Source organism: Mandrillus leucophaeus, unplaced genomic scaffold (genome assembly GCF_000951045.1).
Source record: "Mandrillus leucophaeus isolate KB7577 unplaced genomic scaffold, Mleu.le_1.0 Scaffold531, whole genome shotgun sequence".
Taxonomy (NCBI): domain Eukaryota; kingdom Metazoa; phylum Chordata; class Mammalia; order Primates; family Cercopithecidae; genus Mandrillus; species Mandrillus leucophaeus.
In genome coordinates this window covers 347,357-370,135 of record NW_012105709.1, presented here as the reverse complement: position 1 = coordinate 370,135, position 22,779 = coordinate 347,357, and the positions used below count along the sequence as shown (strand labels likewise).

The window sequence follows — 22,779 nt, the reverse complement described above, 5'->3', positions numbered from 1 at the left end:
TATGCTCTGTTTCCCTTATAAAACTGAATGCGTTTAACAGCACCCAAGTCACCTCCTGAATGCTTTGTTGCTTAGAAATTTCTTCCACCAGATACCCTAAATCATCTCTCTGAAGTTCAGAGTTCCACACATTTCTAGTATAGGGGCAAAATGCTGCCAGCCTTTTTGCTAAAACATAACAAGAGTCACCTTTGCTCCAGTTCCCAGGAAGTTCCCCATCTCCATTTGAGACCACCTCAGCCTGTATTTTTTTGTTTATATTGCTATCAGCATTTTTTTGCAAAGCCATTCAACAAGCCTCTGGGAAGTTTCAAACTTTCCAACATCTGTCTCTCTTCTTCTGAGGCCTCCAAATGTTTCCAACCTCTGCCTGTTATGCAGTTCCAAAGTCACTTCCACATTTTGGGGTACCTTTTCAACAGCACCCCACTCTACTGGTACCAATGTACTATATTAGTCCATTTTCACACTGCTGATAAAGACATACCTGAGACTGGGAAGAAAAAAAGGTTTAATGGACTTAAGTTCCATGTGGCTGGGGAGGTCTCACAATCATGGCAGAAAGGAAGGAGGAGCAAGTCACATCTTACATGCATGGCGGCAGGCAAAGAGAGAGAGCTTGTGCAGGGAAACTCCCCTTAATAAAACCATCAGATCTTGTGAGACTTACTCACTATAACGAGAACAGCACAGGAAAGACCTGCCCCCATGCTTAAATTACCTCCCACCAAGTTCCTCTCAAAAAATGTGGGAATTGTGGTAGTTATAATGCAAGATGAGATTGGATGGAGACACAGGCAAACCATATCACACAGGAACTGATCTTATTAAGTGATCCACTGACTTCTTCTCAGAAGCACTTGAGGAGTTTGTTAAAATGTGGATTCCTAGGCTCTACCCGGAACCTAAATCTAAGTGAGGGAGGGGTGCAGTGAATTTGCAATGTAAGAAAAATTATGTGCATACTAAAATTTGAGAATTTCGTCTAGTAGAATTCAATATCTCACTGTTTTCAGTAGATTAATATGTGAATTTCAATACATATTATTTCAACACATATATTCAACACATAGTTTTGGAAACCCCCCAAAATTGTTTCTTTTTGCACAAGGCAATAGTGGATCTTTATAAGTCTTTAACAAATAAATTTATTGGTATTTCATTTGAACAATACTTAGATTTCCTGATAAGACATTGCCAATTTATTTAAATGTGATGCCTCATTAAGTGAGGCAATCCAAAGTGTAATTTCATCACACGAGGTCCTTTTGCTTTTGTAATATTTAAAGTCAGCCAGTGTTTCCAAGACTTGTATGTGGTAGTTAGTTATTATAACCTGAGAGCTAAGTATTCATGCCTTGACTATTTAGCAGTAAGGAATCTGAAATTCAGAGAGGTTAAGTAGTCCTCCTGAGATTTAAATAAACAATGAGTAATCATGCTGAGACTAGAAATCTATCTTCTGGTTCTTAAGTTTTCTACCCTTTGCACTATGAAAAGCTTATTCTCGTATTAAGTATCAAAATAGTATAATATGAATTAAATAATTCTTGTTCACATATATATAGTACAAAAATAAATTTTAATATTTGTTAATCATTTATAAAATTGTAATAAAATGATTTTGGCAGAAAAAATCATGAAGAGTGATTTTTTTATAATTAATAACATTTATCTATTTAGTATTGCTGATACTAATAAGATTCTGTTGCTAGTTTATGTAACTTATGGGGAATTTTTTTATGGATCACATAATGTAAACAGAACAAATCATTTGATGTTTTTATTGTCTCATAAAAATTCTCTTATTCAAAACAATTTTTGTAAGTTAAACATTTTTCATAATTTTGGTACTACAGATGAAAATTTTCTTGTCATGTAAAAGAGAGTTAACGAATATAACGGACATGCTGGATTTTTTAGGTAAAAATTCTAAAAATTGGAAAAATTTGAAGCACAAAAAGTAGATATGTTTGCTGTATTTTTTTAATAATACGTAAAAACGTCATATTGTCATAAAAAGAATTCAGACAATAGTTCAGACAATAGTTCAGACAATAGTTCTAGTTATGCTAGTTTCTAGCTATGTGAAATCATTTGTTTAATTCTATGGAAATTAGTTTTTCTAATTCATACATTTATAGGCCTCGTCTGTGTTATTTTAAAGAAACTTTTATGAAAATACTTTTTATAAGTTGCTATGCTATAATAAAGAACAATGGAAATCATGAATTCCTTCAAGGATTGTGATAACTCTCTCTTAAGGTTGTGTTGACAAAGGATGATTTCTCCTTTTCCTAGAAACTTGGTGAGCGCTGGACAGCAGTATGCCGTTGGACTGAAGAACGTTGGAATAGGTTACAAGAAATCAATATATTGTGGCAGGAATTATTGGAAGAACAGGTATGAAACTGTTTTCCATAAGGGGCAAAATAAATGGTGAAAAGTAACCCATCTTTTATTGTGACATTAGAATAAAGTTGCCTTGTTTATTTTTCTTTGAAAGGGAAATATATAAATAATTATTTTAAAGATCAAATTTCTATCCAGTTGGTAGCTGATCATGAAGCTTATTCATAGAGATTATGTCATTTGACTCCATTAATTTGACCTGTTTTCATTACTTGGAATGTTAGTACTTGGATATGCTATTTTCATTATTTGTTTGACATTATAGTTGTTAGTGAATTTGTGTTGGGTGATGTGTTTGAATTTGCGTCGACACAAGGCCTAGCATATAATTTGTGCTCAATAAATAATGAATTATGAATCCACTCAATACATTATGAACTTTAATTCCCTAGATTTTTTCTTGATTTTTAACAAATATTGAAATTAATGAGAAAATATTATCTAGCAAAACCTTTGATTTAACACTGGGTTAATTGCATATTTTTTCCACTAAGTGTTACCCCAGCAAGTGAGCCTGTTGTACAAAGCTGCCACCTTAATTTTTCAATAGGAGTGGTGGCTCTTTGCCCGTTCTCTGGCCTTCTAGAAAAGCAACCATCGAAACAAAATACAAATAAGCAAAACTTTTCTCCCCAAATGCCAAACAGTTGTGGTTTAAAAAATAAGCAGATACTGGCAGGGCGGGATGACTCACGCCTGTAATCCCAGCACTTTGGGAGGCCGAGGCGGGCAGATCACTTGAAGTCAGGAGTTCAAGACCAGCCTGGTCAACGTAGTGAGACCTTGTCTCCACTAAAAATATAAAAATTAGCCAGGCGTGGCGGCAAGCACCTGTAATCCCAGATACTCAGGAGGCTGAGGCAAGAGAATCACTGGAACCTGGGAGGCGGAGGCTGCAGTGAGCCGAGATTGTGCCATTTTATTCCAGTCTGGGAGACGAGAGCAAGACTCCCTCTCAAAGAAAAAAAAAAAAAAAGCAGACTCTATTCCCACATCTCTCAGTGTCCATTTTGATTCTTTTAAATACTTTTCATTTCCGTCTATAAGAAGCAACTATATTCTCTTCAGGGGAAAAAACCCAAGTGTATGATGTTTTGTGGCTTACTAAATATGGTGGCAGATAGTACATCTTAAAAAGTAGGTTGCAGAATTTGTCCAAATATAAATTGGTAATGACTACTTCCCCCTCCCTCAATCTGTGGTCAGATTTATCTTGTTAAGAATCACAAAAGGGACCTGATTCTGATTTCTGAAATATTTACATTTCACTTTACAAACATTTACATTTCACTTTATAAATATTTACGTTTATTGTGAACCTTGTATTTAGGCTGAAGAGTCTCATAGAATAATTAAAATTTTACTTCAATAATGACAGTAGAAAGGCCGGGCGCAGTGGCTCACGCCTGTAATCCCAGCGCTTTGGGAGGCCGAGGCGGGCGGATCACTTGAGGTCAGACCAACATGGTGAAACCCGTCTCTACTAAAAATACAAAAAATTAGCCAGGTGTGTGGTGAGCACCTGTAATCCCAGTCACTTGGGAGGCCCTGGAGGCAGGAGAATTGCTTGAACCCAGGAGGCAGAGGTTGCAGTGATCCCACATGGCACCACTGCACTCCAGTCTAGGTGACAGAGTGAGACTCTGTCTCAAAAAATAAAAATAATAGTAATAATAATAATTGCAGTAGAAGACATCGATTACTAGAGAAAACCATTGTGTTACTCTTCTATCCAGTAAAACAATTGCAAATTTGGAAATAATTTTAATTTGATGATAAAAAATAGTTTAAAAGTAGAGTGGCTGACCTTTCAATCGTGTTCTATAATGATCGGACATTTTAACTGTGCATTTTGTGTGTGTATGTAGTATCTACATGTTCTGTCTTACGGCATCATTATTTATGTGCATATTTTACCAGCCTCACTAGACTGAGGACAGTATCCATATTTGTCTCTTATTTTCCCAATGTTCATTATTTTGGGGGGTGAAATACAGAGGCAAGGAATAGTTGTTAAATATTTAATTGATAAATAAAATCACTGAGAAAGAATTGATTCCATTGCAAATACAGAACCAGTTTTTTTCCCTCCCTACTAAATAGAAAAGGGTTTCTGCCCTAAATGCTACATTTTGGGAAAAATTATCACAATGTAGCTAGAATTGTTTTCCATCCCTTCTTCAGGATTATCTCTCTACATAATTGAATATCCTCTGCTTAAAAAACACGCATTGTTGGCCAGTGAAGTTTAAAAATTTTACATGGGCTTTGGGCGATCTTCAAACTCCCTCCTTTAATCATAATCGCTGTTAAACCTTGAATGCTAGGGTGGATTTCCTACATGATGCCATGGAAAGACCATTGGTTTTGGGGTGTGGACCCTTGACCCAGCTCTGCTGTTAACTAGCCAAGTGATCTGGGACATGTAACTTGACTTCTCTTTCCTCCCTCTCTAAAATGAGGGGCTGGGACAAGAGGATCTCCCAGCATTCTTCTGCCTCTAGAAAGTTATAATGTAACTCCTTTGGAGACTTGCATAGTTTGATTTTCCCTTTTCCCTCCACTTATCTCCTTGAGAATTGGGTTTAATTCCCTAGGTATGAGGCTAATGTCAGATTGTTCTGTTACAAATCTGAGAAGGATAATATTTTAAAGAAAGGTGTCTTTCTGGGTCATTTGTGCCTCAGACTTAGGTGTTTGAAGGCCTTCTTATCCCCAGGTAAGGGTGAAGCCTCTAATAAAATAAAAGTTAGAAATCTGGATGCATGATTTAATTGAATTATCAAATGATTCTGCAGATAAAGTTCAATTTTTTTTTGTTACTTGTAGTGCTTGTTGAAAGCTTGGTTAACTGAAAAAGAAGAGGCTTTAAATAAAGTCCAGACAAGCAACTTCAAAGACCAAAAGGAACTGAGTGTCAGTGTTCGACGTTTGGCTGTAAGTCATGGGGTTGTCAGCATCTGTGTTGTAAGCCTATAATATCTTAATGTTTTCTAGCTAATGGTTAATACAATTTAGTGAATACAGATTACAGCTCATTACCTAGCATTAGACTGCTGCCCTGTAACAATCTGGAACTACAAGTCTTACCTTTTAGCATAGTGAGCTGCAAAGCACGTACATTTTACTATAAAATATACGTGTTTAAAATTTTTGGCTGAGGAAGGGAAGATAAAGTCCTGTTAAAAAGAGTCATCTAATAAACATCTGAAATACTAGATTTTGAAGGAAGACATGGAAATGAAGCGTCAAACATTGGATCAGCTGAGTGAGATTGGCCAGGATGTGAGACAATTACTTGATAATTCCAAGGCATCTAAGAAGATCAATAGTGACTCAGAGGAACTGACTCAAAGATGGGATTCTTTGGTTCAGAGACTAGAAGATTCCTCCAACCAGGTACTTTTTGATTTAGATGGTATGTTGTACCATGAAGTAAACATTTAAAATTTAAATGTTCAGGTTAGTTTTAATTTGTATGAAATAAAAGAGTAGTAGACAAACTAAAAAGTTGGTTCCTTATACCTGATGAAAAATTGACATGTGAAAATTGCCTTCAGTTTTCTAAAGTAAATTTTAATAGATTCTCTTAATATCCTATAATTTAATTCATAGTAACTGATTACACTTAGTCAATAAATAATTTAAACATCTTAAATCTTAAGTAATCTTATTAATCTTAAAAATATTTTAATGAATTAGTCAAACATAAAACATTGGTTTGTAGACAGATGTTCTTAGCAGCATTATTTATAATAGCCAAAAAGTGGAACAACTCAAATATCCATACACAGATGAATGGATAAACAAAATGGGGTGTATGCATACAATACAATATTATCTGATAATACAAAATAATGAAGTATTTACACATGCTACAACATAGATGAACCTTGAAAACACTATGCTAAGTAGAAGAAGCCAGTCACAAGATTATATGCGCTATGATTCCATTCACAGGAAATGTCTACAAGGGGAAAATCCACAGAGACAGAAAGTAGATGCGTGGTTGCCGCTGGTGGAAGTGGGGAATGGAGAGTGATGGTTTATGGGTATGGGATTTCTTTTTGGGAGTGATAAAATGTTCTGGAGACAGAGTGTGAGGATGATTATACAACTGTATAAATATACTAATAACCATTAAATTATGTATTTCAAAGAAAATTTTATAGCATGTGAATTATATCTCAATGAAGTTGCTATAAAAATTGAAATTTTGGATGACTTTTATTTCAGGTGACTCAGGCTGTAGCAAAGCTGGGGATGTCTCAGATTCCTCAGAAGGACCTTTTGGAGACTGTTCGTGTAAGAGAACAAGCAACTATAAAAAAATCTAAGCAGGAACTGCCTCCTCCTCCTCCCCCAAAGAAGAGACAGATCCATGTGGATATTGAAGCTAAGAAAAAGTGAGAAGAGATAGAGTAATTGTTCAAACTCAATATTGTACATACTGTATTTTCTACTTGGTGCCTATTTCGTACTAATCATTAATCATAGGCAAGTCTAGACATAATAATTATCATTATTATGAAAAGTCAACTACTGAACCACCCACCGCCCCTGTCTTCTGAATATTCTACTTGGCACCAGCTAAGCATCTACTTGGATAATTTTATTTATCCTATGTTCAATTGGGAGAACTCTGTGATCAAACCTTTCTTCCTTTCCCATCATTCTCCTTGGAAGGATATGATTGTCCATGACTGTCTTTTTATTCTTTCTTTCACTGTTCACAACTCGACAGTTTTGCTTTAGGTAGACATCTGTATTTTTGGTGAATCTCTTTCCTCCTCTCACCATTAAAAAAATCCTTAATTCAGGGAAAGAATTCATTTCTAGTGTCCTTTTTTCTCCCCTTTCTCCCTTATTCTTTTTCATGTTTTGTTGTTTCCTTTATTAATTTCTTTGTCAGATTAATTAACATATTCTTTGTATTTGGCTTAAAGATCCATCTTTGTCATAAAATATTTCTTTTAGTCTTATTGATTCAAAAGAAAACTCAGGATCTCTTGGAGAAGAATAATCACAGCTGACATATATTGAGCTTTTACTGATGTCAGCTATTCTATTCAACTCTACTGCGTGCAGGTTCTGTACCTGACATGAACTACAGCAGGTAATCCTCAAAGCAGTCTTTGAGTAGTAGTGTTATTCTCTGCCTCTTATAGTAGAATCCTATGCTTGAGTAAATGGGCAATTATTTTGGGCCTGAATAAAAATTATACGTTTCTCCAACTTAGCTTTTGTTAAGAAAGCAACATTCCAGTGTTACCAGATGGTTTTTATTTTGATAATAAGGCTATGTTTCTGCCTCCTAATAGCATCTCCTTGTAGGACAAGCGTACCTCTGAGTTGCAAGCAGCAGTTGTGGAACCTTTACTTTTGGAGCCAAGACAGCACAGGAAAAAGATGCTTCTAATGTTAATATTAGCATAGATCTCACATTTCCTCAGTGGATATTATCTGCCAGGTGTATCTGGCAGTGTATCTCTCCAATACTGACTTTGTGCATTTGGAAGCACAGAAGGTTGTCGAAGACTAGAGTACATAACTGTGAAATCTTAAACATGACTGTATTGTATAGGGTACTTTGTGCTGCAAGAAACAGAATACCGTGCCCAAAGTGTCTTAAACAATGAGATCATTGGTAATCCCATATTACAAAAGTTCTGGAGGTAGGGAAGTTCTGTTTTAATGGAAGGGTGTGGTTCAGCAACCCTTCATCTGCAGTCTCTTGTCATTCTTGTCATTCTAAGGCTTTTACCCTTACCCTTGTCTTCTTAGCAGACTTCTGCCCTGCTCTCCCTGATCCCCTGGTGCATGGGAAGTTGAAACTATCTGGCCTTTTGAGTCTCTGTAGTTGTGTTTTGGAGACTCCAACTGCAAGGAAGAATTATTGAGAGAGGGTGTCTGTCGTGTGGGCAACCAGCTGAGAGGATGCCAGTTATCAACTCCACCACTTGACTGATGCAAACATTCCTTCAGTGAATTCATGGATGAATAGAGGCTTGAATACATCCATTCATTACAGTTAAATCTCGTTATTATAGAAAGGTCATTTTCATGCTCAAATTCTGCCACCTCTAAGTCTACCTACATGTGCTAGCTCTTTTGGAATGATAGGGAGAGCCACATAGCCTTTTTCAATATGTGACCTCCTCAGCCTTTTATATCCCAGTTTTTATTGTCATAAAGTGCAGGAGATCCTTAACCATTACTATTAAAATGGTTTCCAGACCCTTTTATATCTTCTGTCTGCTCTGGAAATCACTGTTAGTTTGCCTTAAAATGGACTACCCCAATAATCGAGGGCCTTAAATGACTGCTTAATGCAGTGCCTAGTTTAAAATATATGCTTAAAAAATGGCAGCTCATTTCCACTTCTCTTTGCTTGGTGCTACTGTGGTGGTGGTTTTTACCAGCTCAGGGTACAGTGGGACAGTCATTTCCTAGAATGTAGATACCTGTTCCTGTGACCTGCGATCATTGCGTCACTCTTGCCTGTATTCAAAGCAGTTGCTGACTGAGTCTCCAAGGTCATTGTAAATGTGTGACTTTTGGATGACTGTCTCTTCTCTGAAAGATTAAATAGAAAGCTGCTGTTAAGATAACAGGAGGAACGTATCCCTGTTTGAGCAGTACCTTGACCCCAGTTATTTATCTAGAGCATCACAAAATCCCTCACATATTATAGGGAAAATCTACCTTGATAAAATATTCATAATTCACCGGAAACACTTTAAGCAAAGTTTCTCACAAGAATCAGCAGTAGCGACTTGTGCTTAACATACCGAGAAGCTCTGTGGGGAGGGTACTAGTTAAGAAGACAGACAGTCTCGGTTTGAATCCCAGCCTCACCCTTTGTTAGCTTTGTGACATGGGACAGTTATTGAAAACCTCTGTGAGTACAGTGCCTTCATCTCTAAAGGGGATAATAATAGTGTATAATTCATAGGGTGCTGGTGAGGATTCCTTGAGTTAATAATAGACATAAAATACTTCGATCACATCAGTGATCGTGGCTCCTCTTGTTCCTCCTTGCTGTGGTTTTGACCAACCTTCTCAACACCTGTCAAACCTGTCCCTTCGTCTTCCTTCCCACTGTTACTATCTTAATTGTGACTCCTGTTGCTTCACAGCCTGTTCTCGGCTCTTGTCTCTCTTTAATGCTTTCTCCTTGGTGAACAGTAAAGGATAAATAGAATCATGTCAGTTCCATGCATAGAACTCTTCCTAAGCTCTCAGCTGCCTTTGGGTTAAGTCCAAACTCCTTAATACATCCTGCAGGGCCTTCCTGTAGCTGGTCCATATGATTCTTGCCCACATCGTCAATTGTCCCTCCCTTGTGAGTTCAGTACTCATTATTCCAGACACGCCTAACTAATACTTGCAGTTTGCAAGATGTGATCTTCCCTTTGTTTCCTTTCCCTTGGCAAGGGAAATTCCTCAGTATAATGCTGTCGTTCTCCTCTAGGAAGCCATCTGTGCCCCGATTGGATTAGAAGCCACTCCTGTGAATTCCTGGAATTAGCATCCAGCAAATTCTTTTGTTATTGCCTGTTACTTTCCATTGCTTACTAGACTAGAAGCTCCTTGGGAGCCGAGATTTTTATCTGGTTCACTTTCTTATCAAGAGTCCAACCCAATGCCTGACATTTAGTAAGGCTCAATCATTACATATTGAACAAAAGAAGATATTAACCTTAGGAATGTCTGTACTTGTTCTTTGCTGACGATCTAACCAAATCTGGTTTTTATTATCTACAAGCATTTATAAAAATACAAGTGATTCTTTGTAAAGGTAAACATTGTTTTAATATATAAAGTTTTAAAAACTGTTATTTAAGGCCAGGCATGGTGGGTCATGACTGTAATCACAGCACTTTGGGAGGCCAAGGCAGGCGGATCATGAGGTCAACCTGGCCAACATGGTGAAACTCTGTCTTTACTAAAAATACAAAAATTAGCTGGGCATGGTGGCGGGCACCTGTTATCCTAGCTACTCGGGAGGCTGAGGCAGAAGAATCGTTTGAACCTGGGAGGCGGAGGTTGCAGTGAGCCGAGAAGCCATTGTACTCAAGCCTGGGTGAAAGGGCGAGACTCCATCTCGAAAAAACAACAACAGCAGCAGCAACAAATTATTTAATTATTTTCTTCAATTATTTATTAACCCTATAATATTATTACTTTTTTCATATTTTTAATTGGAAATATATTATCTTATTTTGCATCATTACCCTATTTATGGGTTGCTGTTTTTGGGGGAGTGATACAAATTATTCCTGATGAGCATTTGGATTGCTCTTTCTGGGGTCAAGTAAAACAATAGAAGAAAACATGACAAATGGTCACTTTTGAATCTTCAAACAGGTTTGATGCTGTAAGTGCCGAGCTGTTGAACTGGATTTTGAAATCAAAACCTGCCATTCAGACCACGGAGATAAAAGAGTATATGAAGATGCAAGACACTTCCGAAATGAAAAAGAAGTTGAAGGTAAAAAACATAAACCACATATATCCTACTGCAAAAATAGTTCATCATGCTGGATTTGCTGCTGGCATAAAGACATTATGGAATTCAAAAGCCTCCTGTAAAATAAATGTAGGCAGAAGGTAGCTTTTAGTACATTGTAGTGAATTTTGAATACATTCATGCTAGCTGTCATCAGATCCCTATTTGGAGGAGGGTTTTGTTTTCATCTTTATCAATCATGGAGATGTACAGTGAGGAACACTTCTTATGGTGATCCAGTTAGTGGTACTACTTTTTAGTTAGTTTAGATCACTCTTAATCTGGTATCTAATAATTTATGACTTTATATTAACATTATGCTGAAGATGTTTTGCCTTCAGAATACAACAGACTATTTTAAATCAAGAAGTGTCTTCCATATATTTTCTTTAGAGTTGTAAAAAATAAATACAATTAAAAGGTGTGGGATCTTAGCCCTGCTGCTTTCAATGCTTATGTGTGTTTCTGAAGAGTGTGATGGGAGCTTGTAGAACTTTTTTGTCCTTGGTGCTCATACGTCTCCTACACATTACTGCAGTAACTATTTGGGCACCTGGTGTAAGTCTGCAATGGTTTTTGTATCAACAGTGGAGTTTCATTTTTAAAGAATTTGGAGGATATTTTAAAAACAAGATGTGCATAAATATCTAAGGTTTAAGTTGGAAAGTGGTGGGTGAAATGGGAATTGAGATGAGGCTGGGATTGCGGGTGTCTCCCTCCAATCACAAAGTCCAGAGGGCGAGGTGGTCTGAGCTCGAACTTGCAAGAAGGCTTAGGGCACACCAAGCACAGGGAGCTGTTTTCTTTGTGCAGAATGATGCACCTTTCTGTGTGGTTGAAATGTCCCCACTGCAGGAGGCTTCCCTAAACCTCACTAGAAAGAGTTCAGTGATTAATCTTTTGACTTCATGTGGCTTTGGCCATGTCTCCATGAAAGCCCTTGCATTTATGCTGTTGTTTGTTTATATGTCTGCCTGTTTATATGTCTGCCTGTGAGGGCTTAGAAATTGAAGATAATTTTCCATTGCACCCTTTTTATTCAGCACTTGATAAAGCTCTTGTAGCTCATGGAAGCGGAGTGTGATGATTGTGGGTAGGCAGGGGGAATGGGGATGTTGGTTGTGCAGGGAGCAAATTTATCAGAGCCCTCTCTGCACAGAGAGTTGGGAAAGCCAGAAGTGGGGCCTGTGTTACATCATTTCATATGCTTCTCACAGTTCTGAAAGATGGATAGATGATTTTAATGATCACTGACCACCCAATTCTAAAAGATATTCAGCTGGCAGAAAATTTAGTAGTAACGGATCTTCATGGAACAAGTTCCACAAAATATTGATAAATTAAAGTCTATCCTGTGACCCAGGAAAATTTTACTGGCAGAAGTTGTTACTATATTTGGGGGGATAAAGTATGTAAGGCGTGATTGGCGTTCCTTTGTGTTTCATTTAATATTTATCTAGAAATTCATTTATTTTGTTTCAGACGAGTAGTAACAGATGCCAAAGATTTGGAAAAAAATATATAAAACAAAGAAAATTTCAGCATTATTCTAATCCCCTATTTTTCTTGCAAACTGAGGAAAGATCAACTTATTTTTCTTCTTATTTTTATTATTTAGTGAAGGAGTATCTTGTTCCAACAGATGAATTACCTGGGTGGAGAATCTGTAGTCTAGTCTCCTGCCATCTTAAGAGGAAGCAAAATATCTACTTGTAAAAAGGAGACAATTGCCTTTTTCTCGAGTTTGATGGTGACTCTTACATTGATCCTTAGTTAGACAAAAGTAAATGGTGTTTATTAGACTCTCTTGCTAATATTCCTTGATCTTTGACTATAAGAAGGTTGTTCTACCTAGTCACAATAAACTTTGTGAAAATCAAAGTAGGATAGCTGAATTTATTTGATAGCACTTACATGTAAATAATTTAGAATTAGGATTCTTCTCTGGATTGTCTGGTTGAAGTAATATGGGTTGCTCAGAACTTTTGATTTTGTTATGATGGATACTATTTGAATAGTTAATATATAAATATCAGTTGAGGATGGAGGAACGGGAGAAAATTCAAATACTGAATTGTGTGCACATATACTTGTGTTTGTGCACCTGATTTTACTTGCTTCATTCTTACTAGTTCTGGAAAGAATTTTGTCTTGGGAATATCAAACTATAGAGATAAAAAAATGAAATTAAGAAGCATTTCTCAAACATAAAGAACAGAATGTGGGCTGGGCTTGTCATGGCTCACGCTTGTAATTCCAGCACAAGGAGGGAGGATTGCTTGAGCCCAGGAGTTTGAGACCAGCCTGGGCAACATAGGGAGACCACCGTCTCTACAAAAAGTAAAAAAAAAAAAAAAAAAAAAAATTAGCGGGGCATGAGCTTGCACTTATAACTCCAACTACTCCGGAGGCTGAGGTGGGAGGATCCCTTGAGTCCAGGAGGTTGAGGCTGCGGTGATCCACGATTGTGCCACTGCACTCCAGCCTGGGTGACAGAGTGAGAAACTGTCTCAAAGGAAAAAAAAATGCTTTGGTTTGGGTTCTAAAGCATATTTTCTATTTTCATTATTTAAAAATTATGTATGAAATATGATTGTGTTTGAAGTTTACATTAAACCCTAGACTTAATATAATGCAAACAAATAATGCTGAGCCTCAAAATATTTCTATCCATTTTTCCTGTTTTCTTTCTTTTGAGATGGGAGTTTTTTTCTGTTGCCCAGGCTGGAGTGCAGTGGTGCGATCTTGGCTCACTGCAACCTCTGCCTCCCGGGTTCAAGCAATTCTCATGCCTAAGCCTCCCAAGCAGCTGGGATTATAGGCAAGCACCACCATGCTTTGCTAACTTTTGTATTTTTAGTAGAGATGGGGTTTCACCATGTTGGCCAGGCTGGTCTCAAACTCCTGACCTCCAGTGATCCACCCCGCTCAGCCTTCCAAAGTGTGGGATTACAAGTGTGAGCCACCATGCTCGCCTATTCTTTTGCTTGTTAGTTAATTTTTGTTCAGCAACCTCTGTCATAACACATTCAATTCTTTTGACTCAAATCATTATTTTTATGGCATGGCGAACTCAGTGTATGTGTGTAAATAGATATACTGGATCTAAAACATAATTTTAATTATTTCCTTCTGATGGGAGCTTATAATTATCATGTACATTTTTTTCTCATAAAAGAAACCAATGTCTTTTAGTTGCTATGATTACTGTTTGAATTTACCTTTTCAGATTTAAAAAGAAATGTAGGAGGGACATTAAACCTAAACATTTAAAACAGCAATATTATATTGAGAAGAAGGTTTTCAATATTCTTATGTTGGGACTTCATTTGCAGGCATTAGAAAAAGAACAGAGAGAAAGAATCCCCAGAGCAGATGAATTAAATCAAACGGGACAAATCCTTGTGGAGCAAATGGGAAAAGGTAAAATCCTTGATTTTTTTTTTCCCCATATTTTTCAGATGGTGGCATCGAATAATATTACAGTTTACCCTATTAAATATTTTGCTTTAACATTCTAATCCTCTTTTGGCTAGATAAATGTTTTCAAAAATGTTTTTAGGCAGCAGAATCTTTTAAAAAACGAAATTTTATTCTGAAGCTGATTGTAAAAAAACAGATAAAAGCAAAGTTTTTCTGATTTTATATGGGGTCGGGGCTGGACACCCTGATACCTTAGCAGAACAGTTAAAACCCACTAGCATAGTAGATTTTAAAACTGTATCCTTTGGGATTATATATTGGGAATTTGTTTTGCAGGGGGGTAGCAAAAGAAAACTTTATTTGGCAACATTTGGGAAATGAAGTTATATTAAATTCATCAAGAGTTTTTGATTTTTGGTAATGTTTAATGCATTATATTTACTATATTTATTTACTACAGTATTTTTATAGTTAAGTTTGATAAGGTGTTACTTGTATATGAAATTTTTAACTGTGTCCAAGACTTTTTTTTTTTTTTTTTTTGGCTGTAGCTCCCAGTGGCTTAGAATAAGCTAAACATTAATATTCTTGCTGTGCAGTTTTGCATGTGAATCTCTCTTTGTTCTAGAGTAATGTTGAAAGACATTTCTTGCATTCCATGTACCTTGGTCTAATAATAGTTAGCACTTTGGAAGGCTGCTGCAGCTCTCCTTGACACTCGTACAGATATCTGTATAGAATTAGGAATATTAGTTTGACAAGAGTCTTCAAAGCAGTAGCATTTAATTTTTTATTGTTTGACTTTTTGTTATGGAAAATATAGCTACATAAAAGCAAATAGAATACTATAATGAACTTCCTTGTATCAGTTACCTAGTTCAATTATTGACAATTCTGCCGTTCTTGAATTATCTATACCTTTACTCGTTCCTCAGCCTCTCAAGTATTACTGTTTTTACAGTTTTCTTGGAAATAAATTTACTTACATTGAAATACATGACTTAGCTGTGCTGTTTTGAAAAATAGATATACCTGTGTAACCTACACACACACATCACTATGTAGAAAATGTTCACCTTTCCAGAAAGTTCTCTTTTGGGTTAGTCACCTTCCTGCCTCCAGAAAACAACTGTTGATGTTGTTTTGACCTTAGATTATTTTGCTTCCAGCCTTTAACAAATATGTTTATTTATTTAGTAGGTATACTGGATGTGTGTATACACACACACACACACAAACATATATACAAACACAAACATATATAGATACATACACATACACATAAAATACGGAATGTAAACCATGTGGACAGTGTATGTCCATTTATTTTGAAATTATGCAAATGTATTATCAATCCATATATTATTAATAAAGGTTAATTTCTTCCTTAAATAAATTAAATAGAATAGTATTTAATACTTTCTTTCAAAATCCATTCTAGCAAACTGTCTTAGTTGTCCTGCCTGTGGGCATCCCACTTGGAGGTTTCTCTTTCCAGTATTTACTTAAAGAGATCCAGAGACACAAACAGATGATAACTTCCCTTGAGATGCTGGTTCATTCAATAATTATATTGCATTGGATGTTGAATTTATTTCCTTTACAAGCATAAATTTTTTTTACTTCTACCTCAGCAAGTGACTCTGACTTTATCTGATGTGAATATGGGATAACTTCTTGAATCTGTGCACTGAATTTACTCCCATTTCTGTCAGGTTTTCAGCAGTGTGGCAGAATTATGAAGATGGGGGAGACTTGATGTAGATGAGAAGTTGGTGCAAGGTGATGTTACAGTGAGAATAACAGTGATTGGGGGAACGGACGAACTTGGATTGTCCTGTCCTTTTCTAGCTTCTTATCCTTGGGAAAGTCTTGGAACCCTTGCGTTTCTTTGCCTTGGTGTCTGGAAAGTGAGGGAGTTTATTAGTTGACTCTTAGCTATTAGTTTATCCGCTGACTATTAGTTTATTAGCTGACTATAGGCTTTGGTCCATAAAATTTTACCATAAACGGGTCCTAAACAGTCACATTCTGGACATTGAATTCACATGAAAGTGCTACTTGCAAAAGGCCAAAGGCAACACTGGAGAATAGATGACATGGGGCTTTTGTCACCTAATATATACTTGTACAATTTCACAGGAAACATTTTATATTTTGTATTATCAATTGTTTTTCAAGCATTGGTGGAATTAGAAATACACTCCTTAGAGGACCCTAATTCTTTTTTGTTTTAAAGATGCATCTGTTTAAAAAAATTTTTTTAGGACAACAGTAGGAAGCTGAGAAATGGGGGAGCTGAACTGAATAAACTCTGTATGTTCCAGTTCAGTTAGGGAGGCATGTCAAATTCTTCAGTAGAACCCATGTTTGAATAATCATGTCACTGTTTTTCTGAAACCAGTTCCATCAAACAGCCCACCATAGCCAATTCTGATAGGTCTTTCCTGCCTAATGCGTTTTAGGTAAGTTTTGAGATATGTCATCGAGCATAAAAAATGTTTTTAGAAAATAAAATAGCATGAGGCTGGGCGCAGTGGCTCATGCCTGTAATCCCAGAACTTTGGGAGGCTGAGGTGGGTGGATCATGTAGTCAGGAGATCAACACCATCCTGGCCAACATGGTGAAACCCCGTCTCTACTAAAAATACAAAAATTAGCTGGGCATGGTGGTGCGTGCCTGTGATCTCAGCTACTCAGGAGGCTGAGGCAGGAGAATCGCTTGAACCAGGGAGTTGGAGGTTGCAGTGAGCTGAGATCGCACCACTACACTCCATTCCAGTGACAGAGCAAGACTCTGTCTCAAAAATAAATAAATAAATAAACAATAAATAAATAAATAAAAATAATTAAAATAAAATAATGTGTTTCATTTGACTTTCACAGCTGATATACTTGGTTTTCTTTGTTTAGCTTATCTTGTTCCTAGAGATCCTCATCTAATAAAATACAGTAGTTGGACATCTGGATAACATGGCTTTATGAGTTGATACCCATTGTGTTTGCCTAAGCATGTAAGCCCATGAAGTTTGGTGAAGGTTCTATGTTTTGTAAACATTTCCCTTGATTCCAATAGTGATAGACTGAGAAGTGTAAAGTCAAGTGAGACTAAGTGGCAGGAATGTGTTCTATTTTCTCTCCTTTAGATAATTAATAAAGTGATATGCTGTTGATTTTGCCTTTTGACTAGTCATTGTCTAAGAACTCTGTGTTTTATAGAAATAGAAAATTTTAAACTCTGGATCTCTGGGAGTAAAACAACTATTTTTAAAGACAATGGCAGTTTTATAAGATGTAAATTGTGTTTGAATCATTACTGGACATCACTGTAACCAGCAATATCTCAGGATTAGAGAAGGGGAGATTCAGAGGTTTAAAATCAGTTTAAAGAGGCAAAATGAATGGCTTATAAGACATTGTCAGTGAAAAAATACCTGAAGTTGTTTTAACTGCCCTTGTTCTTGAAGTGAGCACCTCTTTCCAGTTTTCTAGATGAGTAGTGATAATTTTCCATCTCAGAAATTTTATTTACCTACTTAATTTTCTTCCTGGATTAGTATAAATTGTCCAACCTAAAGATGATGTGGCTGGTGTTACTATTCCTTTGCCTAACTAGGATAGAAATGATAGGGTAAAGGCACAGCCCATATCTCCATTGTTCAGATTGTTAGGAAAATGGTGATTTATTTTGTATACTCTCCCCATTAACAGGGATAATGCAGCATGGCTTGTGGTGTGAATGCTTTGTTTATGTCTCATATTCTCTTACCTGAGAGATAGTGGTGAACAGTGAGCTTCTGCAATTGACATAGGTGACACATTCAAATTACAGCATGATATGCCCTCATTTATAATTTTTAGTGGACACAGTGTATTATAAAATTTTCAAAGTTTCATTGTCTGTGGATCATACATGACTTTTTGTTTCTATGCGTTTTTTTTTTTTTTTTTTTTTTTTTTTTTTTTTTAGCTCAAGCTCTCATTTTCATGAGTTTTGATTATATATGTTTATAAAGCAGGATTGTTTATTGCCTTCCTACTCAGTAAAAATGTGAAGCCATCCTTTCAGTACGCATGTTCTCCTCTTAATAGAAAGATTCCTTTGAAAATTTCCCAGACTTTTTCATAGTCATTTTAGAGGATTTGAAGGTATTTTAGATTAAGGGAAGGACTATGATAAAATCTATTATAATATATAACTTTATTATTTTTAGGAACATTCTCTAATTTTCAAAAATATCAGACAAATAACATGATAAGATTTCAGTAATAAAAATGGTGGCATTGTTTTCCCTGATGTGTTTCTAAAGTAGATCATCTTATTGCTGCCTCAGTCTTTTGGTATTTGCTTATTTATGTGCAAGGTCTCCAATGGGCTTGTGATGCTTCTAGAGCCTGGCTGCTGGCTTAATATTCCTGCACTCACCAGGTTGCTTCCCAGCATAAGGAATTCTCGCCATTCATTTCTTAATTTATACGACACTATGCTTAGGTCACCAAGACTTGAACTGCCTCCTAGTTTTTCTAGCCAGCTGTTTTTTTTTTCTTAGGACAAAGGGTCTTCTTTCTGAAGTCAGGGGCCTAGACAGATCAAGGTAGTTGATCTTATTTCAGTGGCTCAGGTGATAAACTAGCAGAGTGGAAGCATGGTATGGATGGAAACACATATTACCTAGAAAAGGCAGTGGCTGAAGTTCTACTGATGTGCCCTTTGCAATAGCCACACTGCTCCTGAATCGTTATTTTAAAATGTCTTCCTTCTTTGGTCAAGGAATTGAAATAAGCGTAATTATTTTTAAGTGCATCATTATACATTTTTGTTGTTGTATTAAAAGGGATTTAAGAAAGTGATCATTATGTGTGACATTGCCTCACTATTCTGAATGTTAGAATGTTTAGAATAAATTCAAGACGCATTTTGTAATATATAGACTGTTTGCTTGTTTTTCATGACTGCATAGAAGGCCTTCCTACTGAAGAGATAAAAAATGTTCTGGAGAGGGTTTTATCAGAATGGAAGAATGTATCTCAACATTTGGAAGATCTGGAAAGAAAAATTCAGCTACAGGAAGATATAAATGCTTATTTCAAGCAGCTCGATGAGCTTGAAAAGGTCATCAAGACAAAGGAGGAGTGGGTAAAACACACTTCCGTTTCTGAATCTTCCTGGCAGTCCTTGCCAAGCTTGAAGGATTCCTGTCAGGTAAGAAGCCAACTGTCTGGAACATGGAGGAATTCTGTGTGCAGTCCCAGAGTTAAGGAGGGCTTCTTGTATCATGAACTTCAAGTTAATGCTGCCTTGATTAACTTCCTGTGAGGATGTTCATCTTCAGTGAGTTATGTGACCATATTTTCTCTTCCTTAGCGGGAATTGACAAATCTTCTTGGCCTCCACCCTAAAATTGAAATGGCGCGTGCAAGCTGTTCGGCCCTGAAGTCTCAGCCTTCTGCCCCAGATTTTGTCCAGCGGGGCTTCGATAGCTTTCTGGGCCGCTACCAAGCTGTACAACAGGCTTTAAAGGATCGTCAACAACAGCTAGAGAATGGTAAACCCAACAATTTTAATATCTCCTCTCTCAGTTTGCCTTAATGTAAACATGACTCCCGACATTTAGAACTTGAGTACGCTTGCTTGCTTTGCACCAACCTTCTCCATTTTCCGTTGTGCCTGTATTGTTCAAAGTCTTAAAGTCTCCTGTATTCAGATTCTTTTCCAGATTCACACCTTTTTGTAAATATATAGACAAGTTTCATGTGCTCTAAAATTGTGTCAGTAGGATACACTCCATCATCCAGGCTGGAGTACAGTGGTGCAATCATAGCTGCAGTCTTGACCTCCTGGGCTTCAGTGGTCCTTCCGCCTCAGCCTACTGAGTAGCTGGGACTACAGGCATGCACCACCATGCCTGGCTGGTTTTTTATTTTTAGTAGAGCCAGGGTCTAGCTATGTTGCTCATGCTGGTCTAGAACTCCTGGGCTCAAGTGATCTTCCCACCTCAGCCTCCCAAAATAACAGGTGTTAGCCATTATAACAGGTGTTATAACAGCCTCCCAAAATAACAGGTATTAGCCAAATTAACAGGTGTTAGTCTCCCAAAATAACAGGGATAACATGTGTCAGTCAGCCATTGTACCTGACCTGGATGTAATGATTTGTAAATAGTTTTTTTTTTTTTTTTAAAGAAACAGGTGCAATTTCTTCCTTTGGCTGAGGAGGCCACTTAATATCATTGCTAGGAGGATTAAAATGAATGATCCCTTACTTCTGTTTCCTCAAAATAGTTAAAGTTTTAGCAGTCCCATAGTCTCTTTTAAAAGAAATCGTATTCCACTATCAAATTCAGAAAAATTTTAGAGTTCTTACTTTTGGAATACACTTGGTTTTGGAAGGTTCACTGTTAAAGGTTTTGAAAGCTCTTTCCTCCTACGTTACACTGTTTACTTCCTAGCTGCCATTTGAGTTAGGAACTGTGTTGCATTGTGCATTATTATTTTGGGTAGTGCACACTGAAAAGCTCCACATGTAACCCAGCCTAACTTCAGCAATTGTAGATTGTGTGATGACTGGAAGTACCTGTATGTGTACATGCTAGGCAAATGTGTTGTATTGCCTTTCTTCAGAAAGTGCATCAGGACAGTGTGTCTTTGTTCCTTGAATTCAGTTATGTGAAGTAAATCTTTTGAGGGTACCTCTTTCTCCACTTATTGGTACAAACTATGCTTTCACTTTTGACAAGGATCAGTAGGCAGTTTAACTTTTGCTGCTAGTTGATTTCACCTCTTTGTGCTTCAAGAGAACTCACTTTCTTTCCACACAAGTGTTACTTCTACGAGATTTTTACGTTACTGACTCAGGTAGGCACTGTTCCAGCTGGCTGTTCAGTCATTATTTCTCAGGGTACCTGGGCAGCATGGTGGCAGTATTCCATATAATCTCCTCCACTCCATAGATGGGTTTGTCTAGATGGCGGAGCTTAACAGCAAGACTGGTTGACGGGATCTTTGCTTTCTTTTATTCTTTGTGTAACTGTTAAGGAAGAGGAGATTATGTGGGACAAAAGGGACATTGTTGTTCCATCTTCAGAGAGACATTTCATCATAAAGAAATGAAGAAAAATTATAGTGGGTTAGTTAATATTTCAAATGTCAACATCCGCAGGAATGAAGTCACTGTCTGACTCTCAGAAATGCCAATGGAATGATCTATGTTATTAACAGAGATCCTTTTACATTTTAATCATGGGGTCTCCTTTGCCATGTATTGGAATTCATTTAGGATAATGGTCTATGTAATAATATTGGGTTCCTAACATGATTTTCTCAAATTAAATATTTTTAAATCAACAGAACTGAAGGGCCAACCTGGACATGCATATCTGGAAACATTGAAAACACTGAAAGTTGTGCTAAATGATTCTGAAAATAAGGCCCAGGCATCTCTGAGTGTCCTTAATGATCCTGCCAAGGTGGAGAAGGCCCTGCAAGAAAAAAAGGTAACATATATTTTCCATGTTAGAACTCTAGTGCTTCTTCTAATATCTCCTCTTACATATTTTGAAATGTTTTTTCAGAGATTAAAAACAGTTGGTCAGTTTTGTTCATCATTGGTCCAAAAATTTATGTATGATTTGAGGGTTAGTTTGACCTTACATAAAAGAAAATACAGTTGTTAAATATTTTTTCATAGAAGAAAAGCATATTTTCCCCTTCTGCTGTGATTAGCTTAAAGTTCTCAACCTGTTCATAATCTGCTAAACTATCTTTAATGAAATGAGGACTATCAGTCAATGTGTTGATGTATACTTTTTCTGCATCGAATAGGAATATTTCCCTGGTCATTTAGTTGAGCAGCTTTATGGCTCTGCACTATTTTATCAGATGAAAAGGAGAGCAGCCATTGAGCACTGCACACTTGGCCCACACTTGCTGTGCCATTCCCTTGGTGTTTAGTGTTGAGAATACATTGTATTGCTCACACACAACTCATGAAGAAAAAGCTTTAATTTTTATGATTATGCCTATTTTTTTGTGAGCTGTTCATGTTTTGTTTTGTTTTCTGATTTCCAACTTTTATTTTAAGTTCAGGGGTACTTGTGCAGGATGTGCAGGTTTGTTACATGGGTAAACGTGTTGTCACGGTAGTTTGCTGCACTCCATATCAAGCCCAGGATCTATTAGCTCTTCTTCCTGATGCTTTCCCTCCTACCATACCCCACCCTCCAACAAACCCCAGTGTGTATTGTTCCCCACCATGTGTCCATGTGTACTCATCATTCAGCTCCCACTTATAAGTGAGAATATGCAGTATTTGGTTTTTTTGTTTGCTTGTTTCTGCATTAGTTTGCTGAGGATCATGGCTTCCAGCTCTATCCATATCCCTGCAAAAGACATGATCTTGTTCCTTTTTATGGCTACATAGTATTCCGTGGTGT

At 36.9% G+C, this 22,779-nt stretch overlaps 1 protein-coding gene across 1 annotated transcript in view; it reads left to right on the top strand.

Moving 5' to 3' along the window:
* Nucleotides 1-22,779, top strand: part of UTRN (utrophin) — a 512,939-nt gene that overhangs the window by 152,389 nt on the left and 337,771 nt on the right. Inside the window, exons 14-22 of the mRNA XM_011997130.1 lie at nucleotides 2,302-2,403; nucleotides 5,242-5,349; nucleotides 5,632-5,811; nucleotides 6,649-6,818; nucleotides 10,783-10,906; nucleotides 14,260-14,347; nucleotides 19,309-19,550; nucleotides 19,713-19,893; nucleotides 21,695-21,840. Of these exons, the coding sequence (XP_011852520.1) occupies nucleotides 2,302-2,403; nucleotides 5,242-5,349; nucleotides 5,632-5,811; nucleotides 6,649-6,818; nucleotides 10,783-10,906; nucleotides 14,260-14,347; nucleotides 19,309-19,550; nucleotides 19,713-19,893; nucleotides 21,695-21,840 (1,341 nt within the window). The remainder of the gene's footprint in view (nucleotides 1-2,301; nucleotides 2,404-5,241; nucleotides 5,350-5,631; nucleotides 5,812-6,648; nucleotides 6,819-10,782; nucleotides 10,907-14,259; nucleotides 14,348-19,308; nucleotides 19,551-19,712; nucleotides 19,894-21,694; nucleotides 21,841-22,779) is intronic.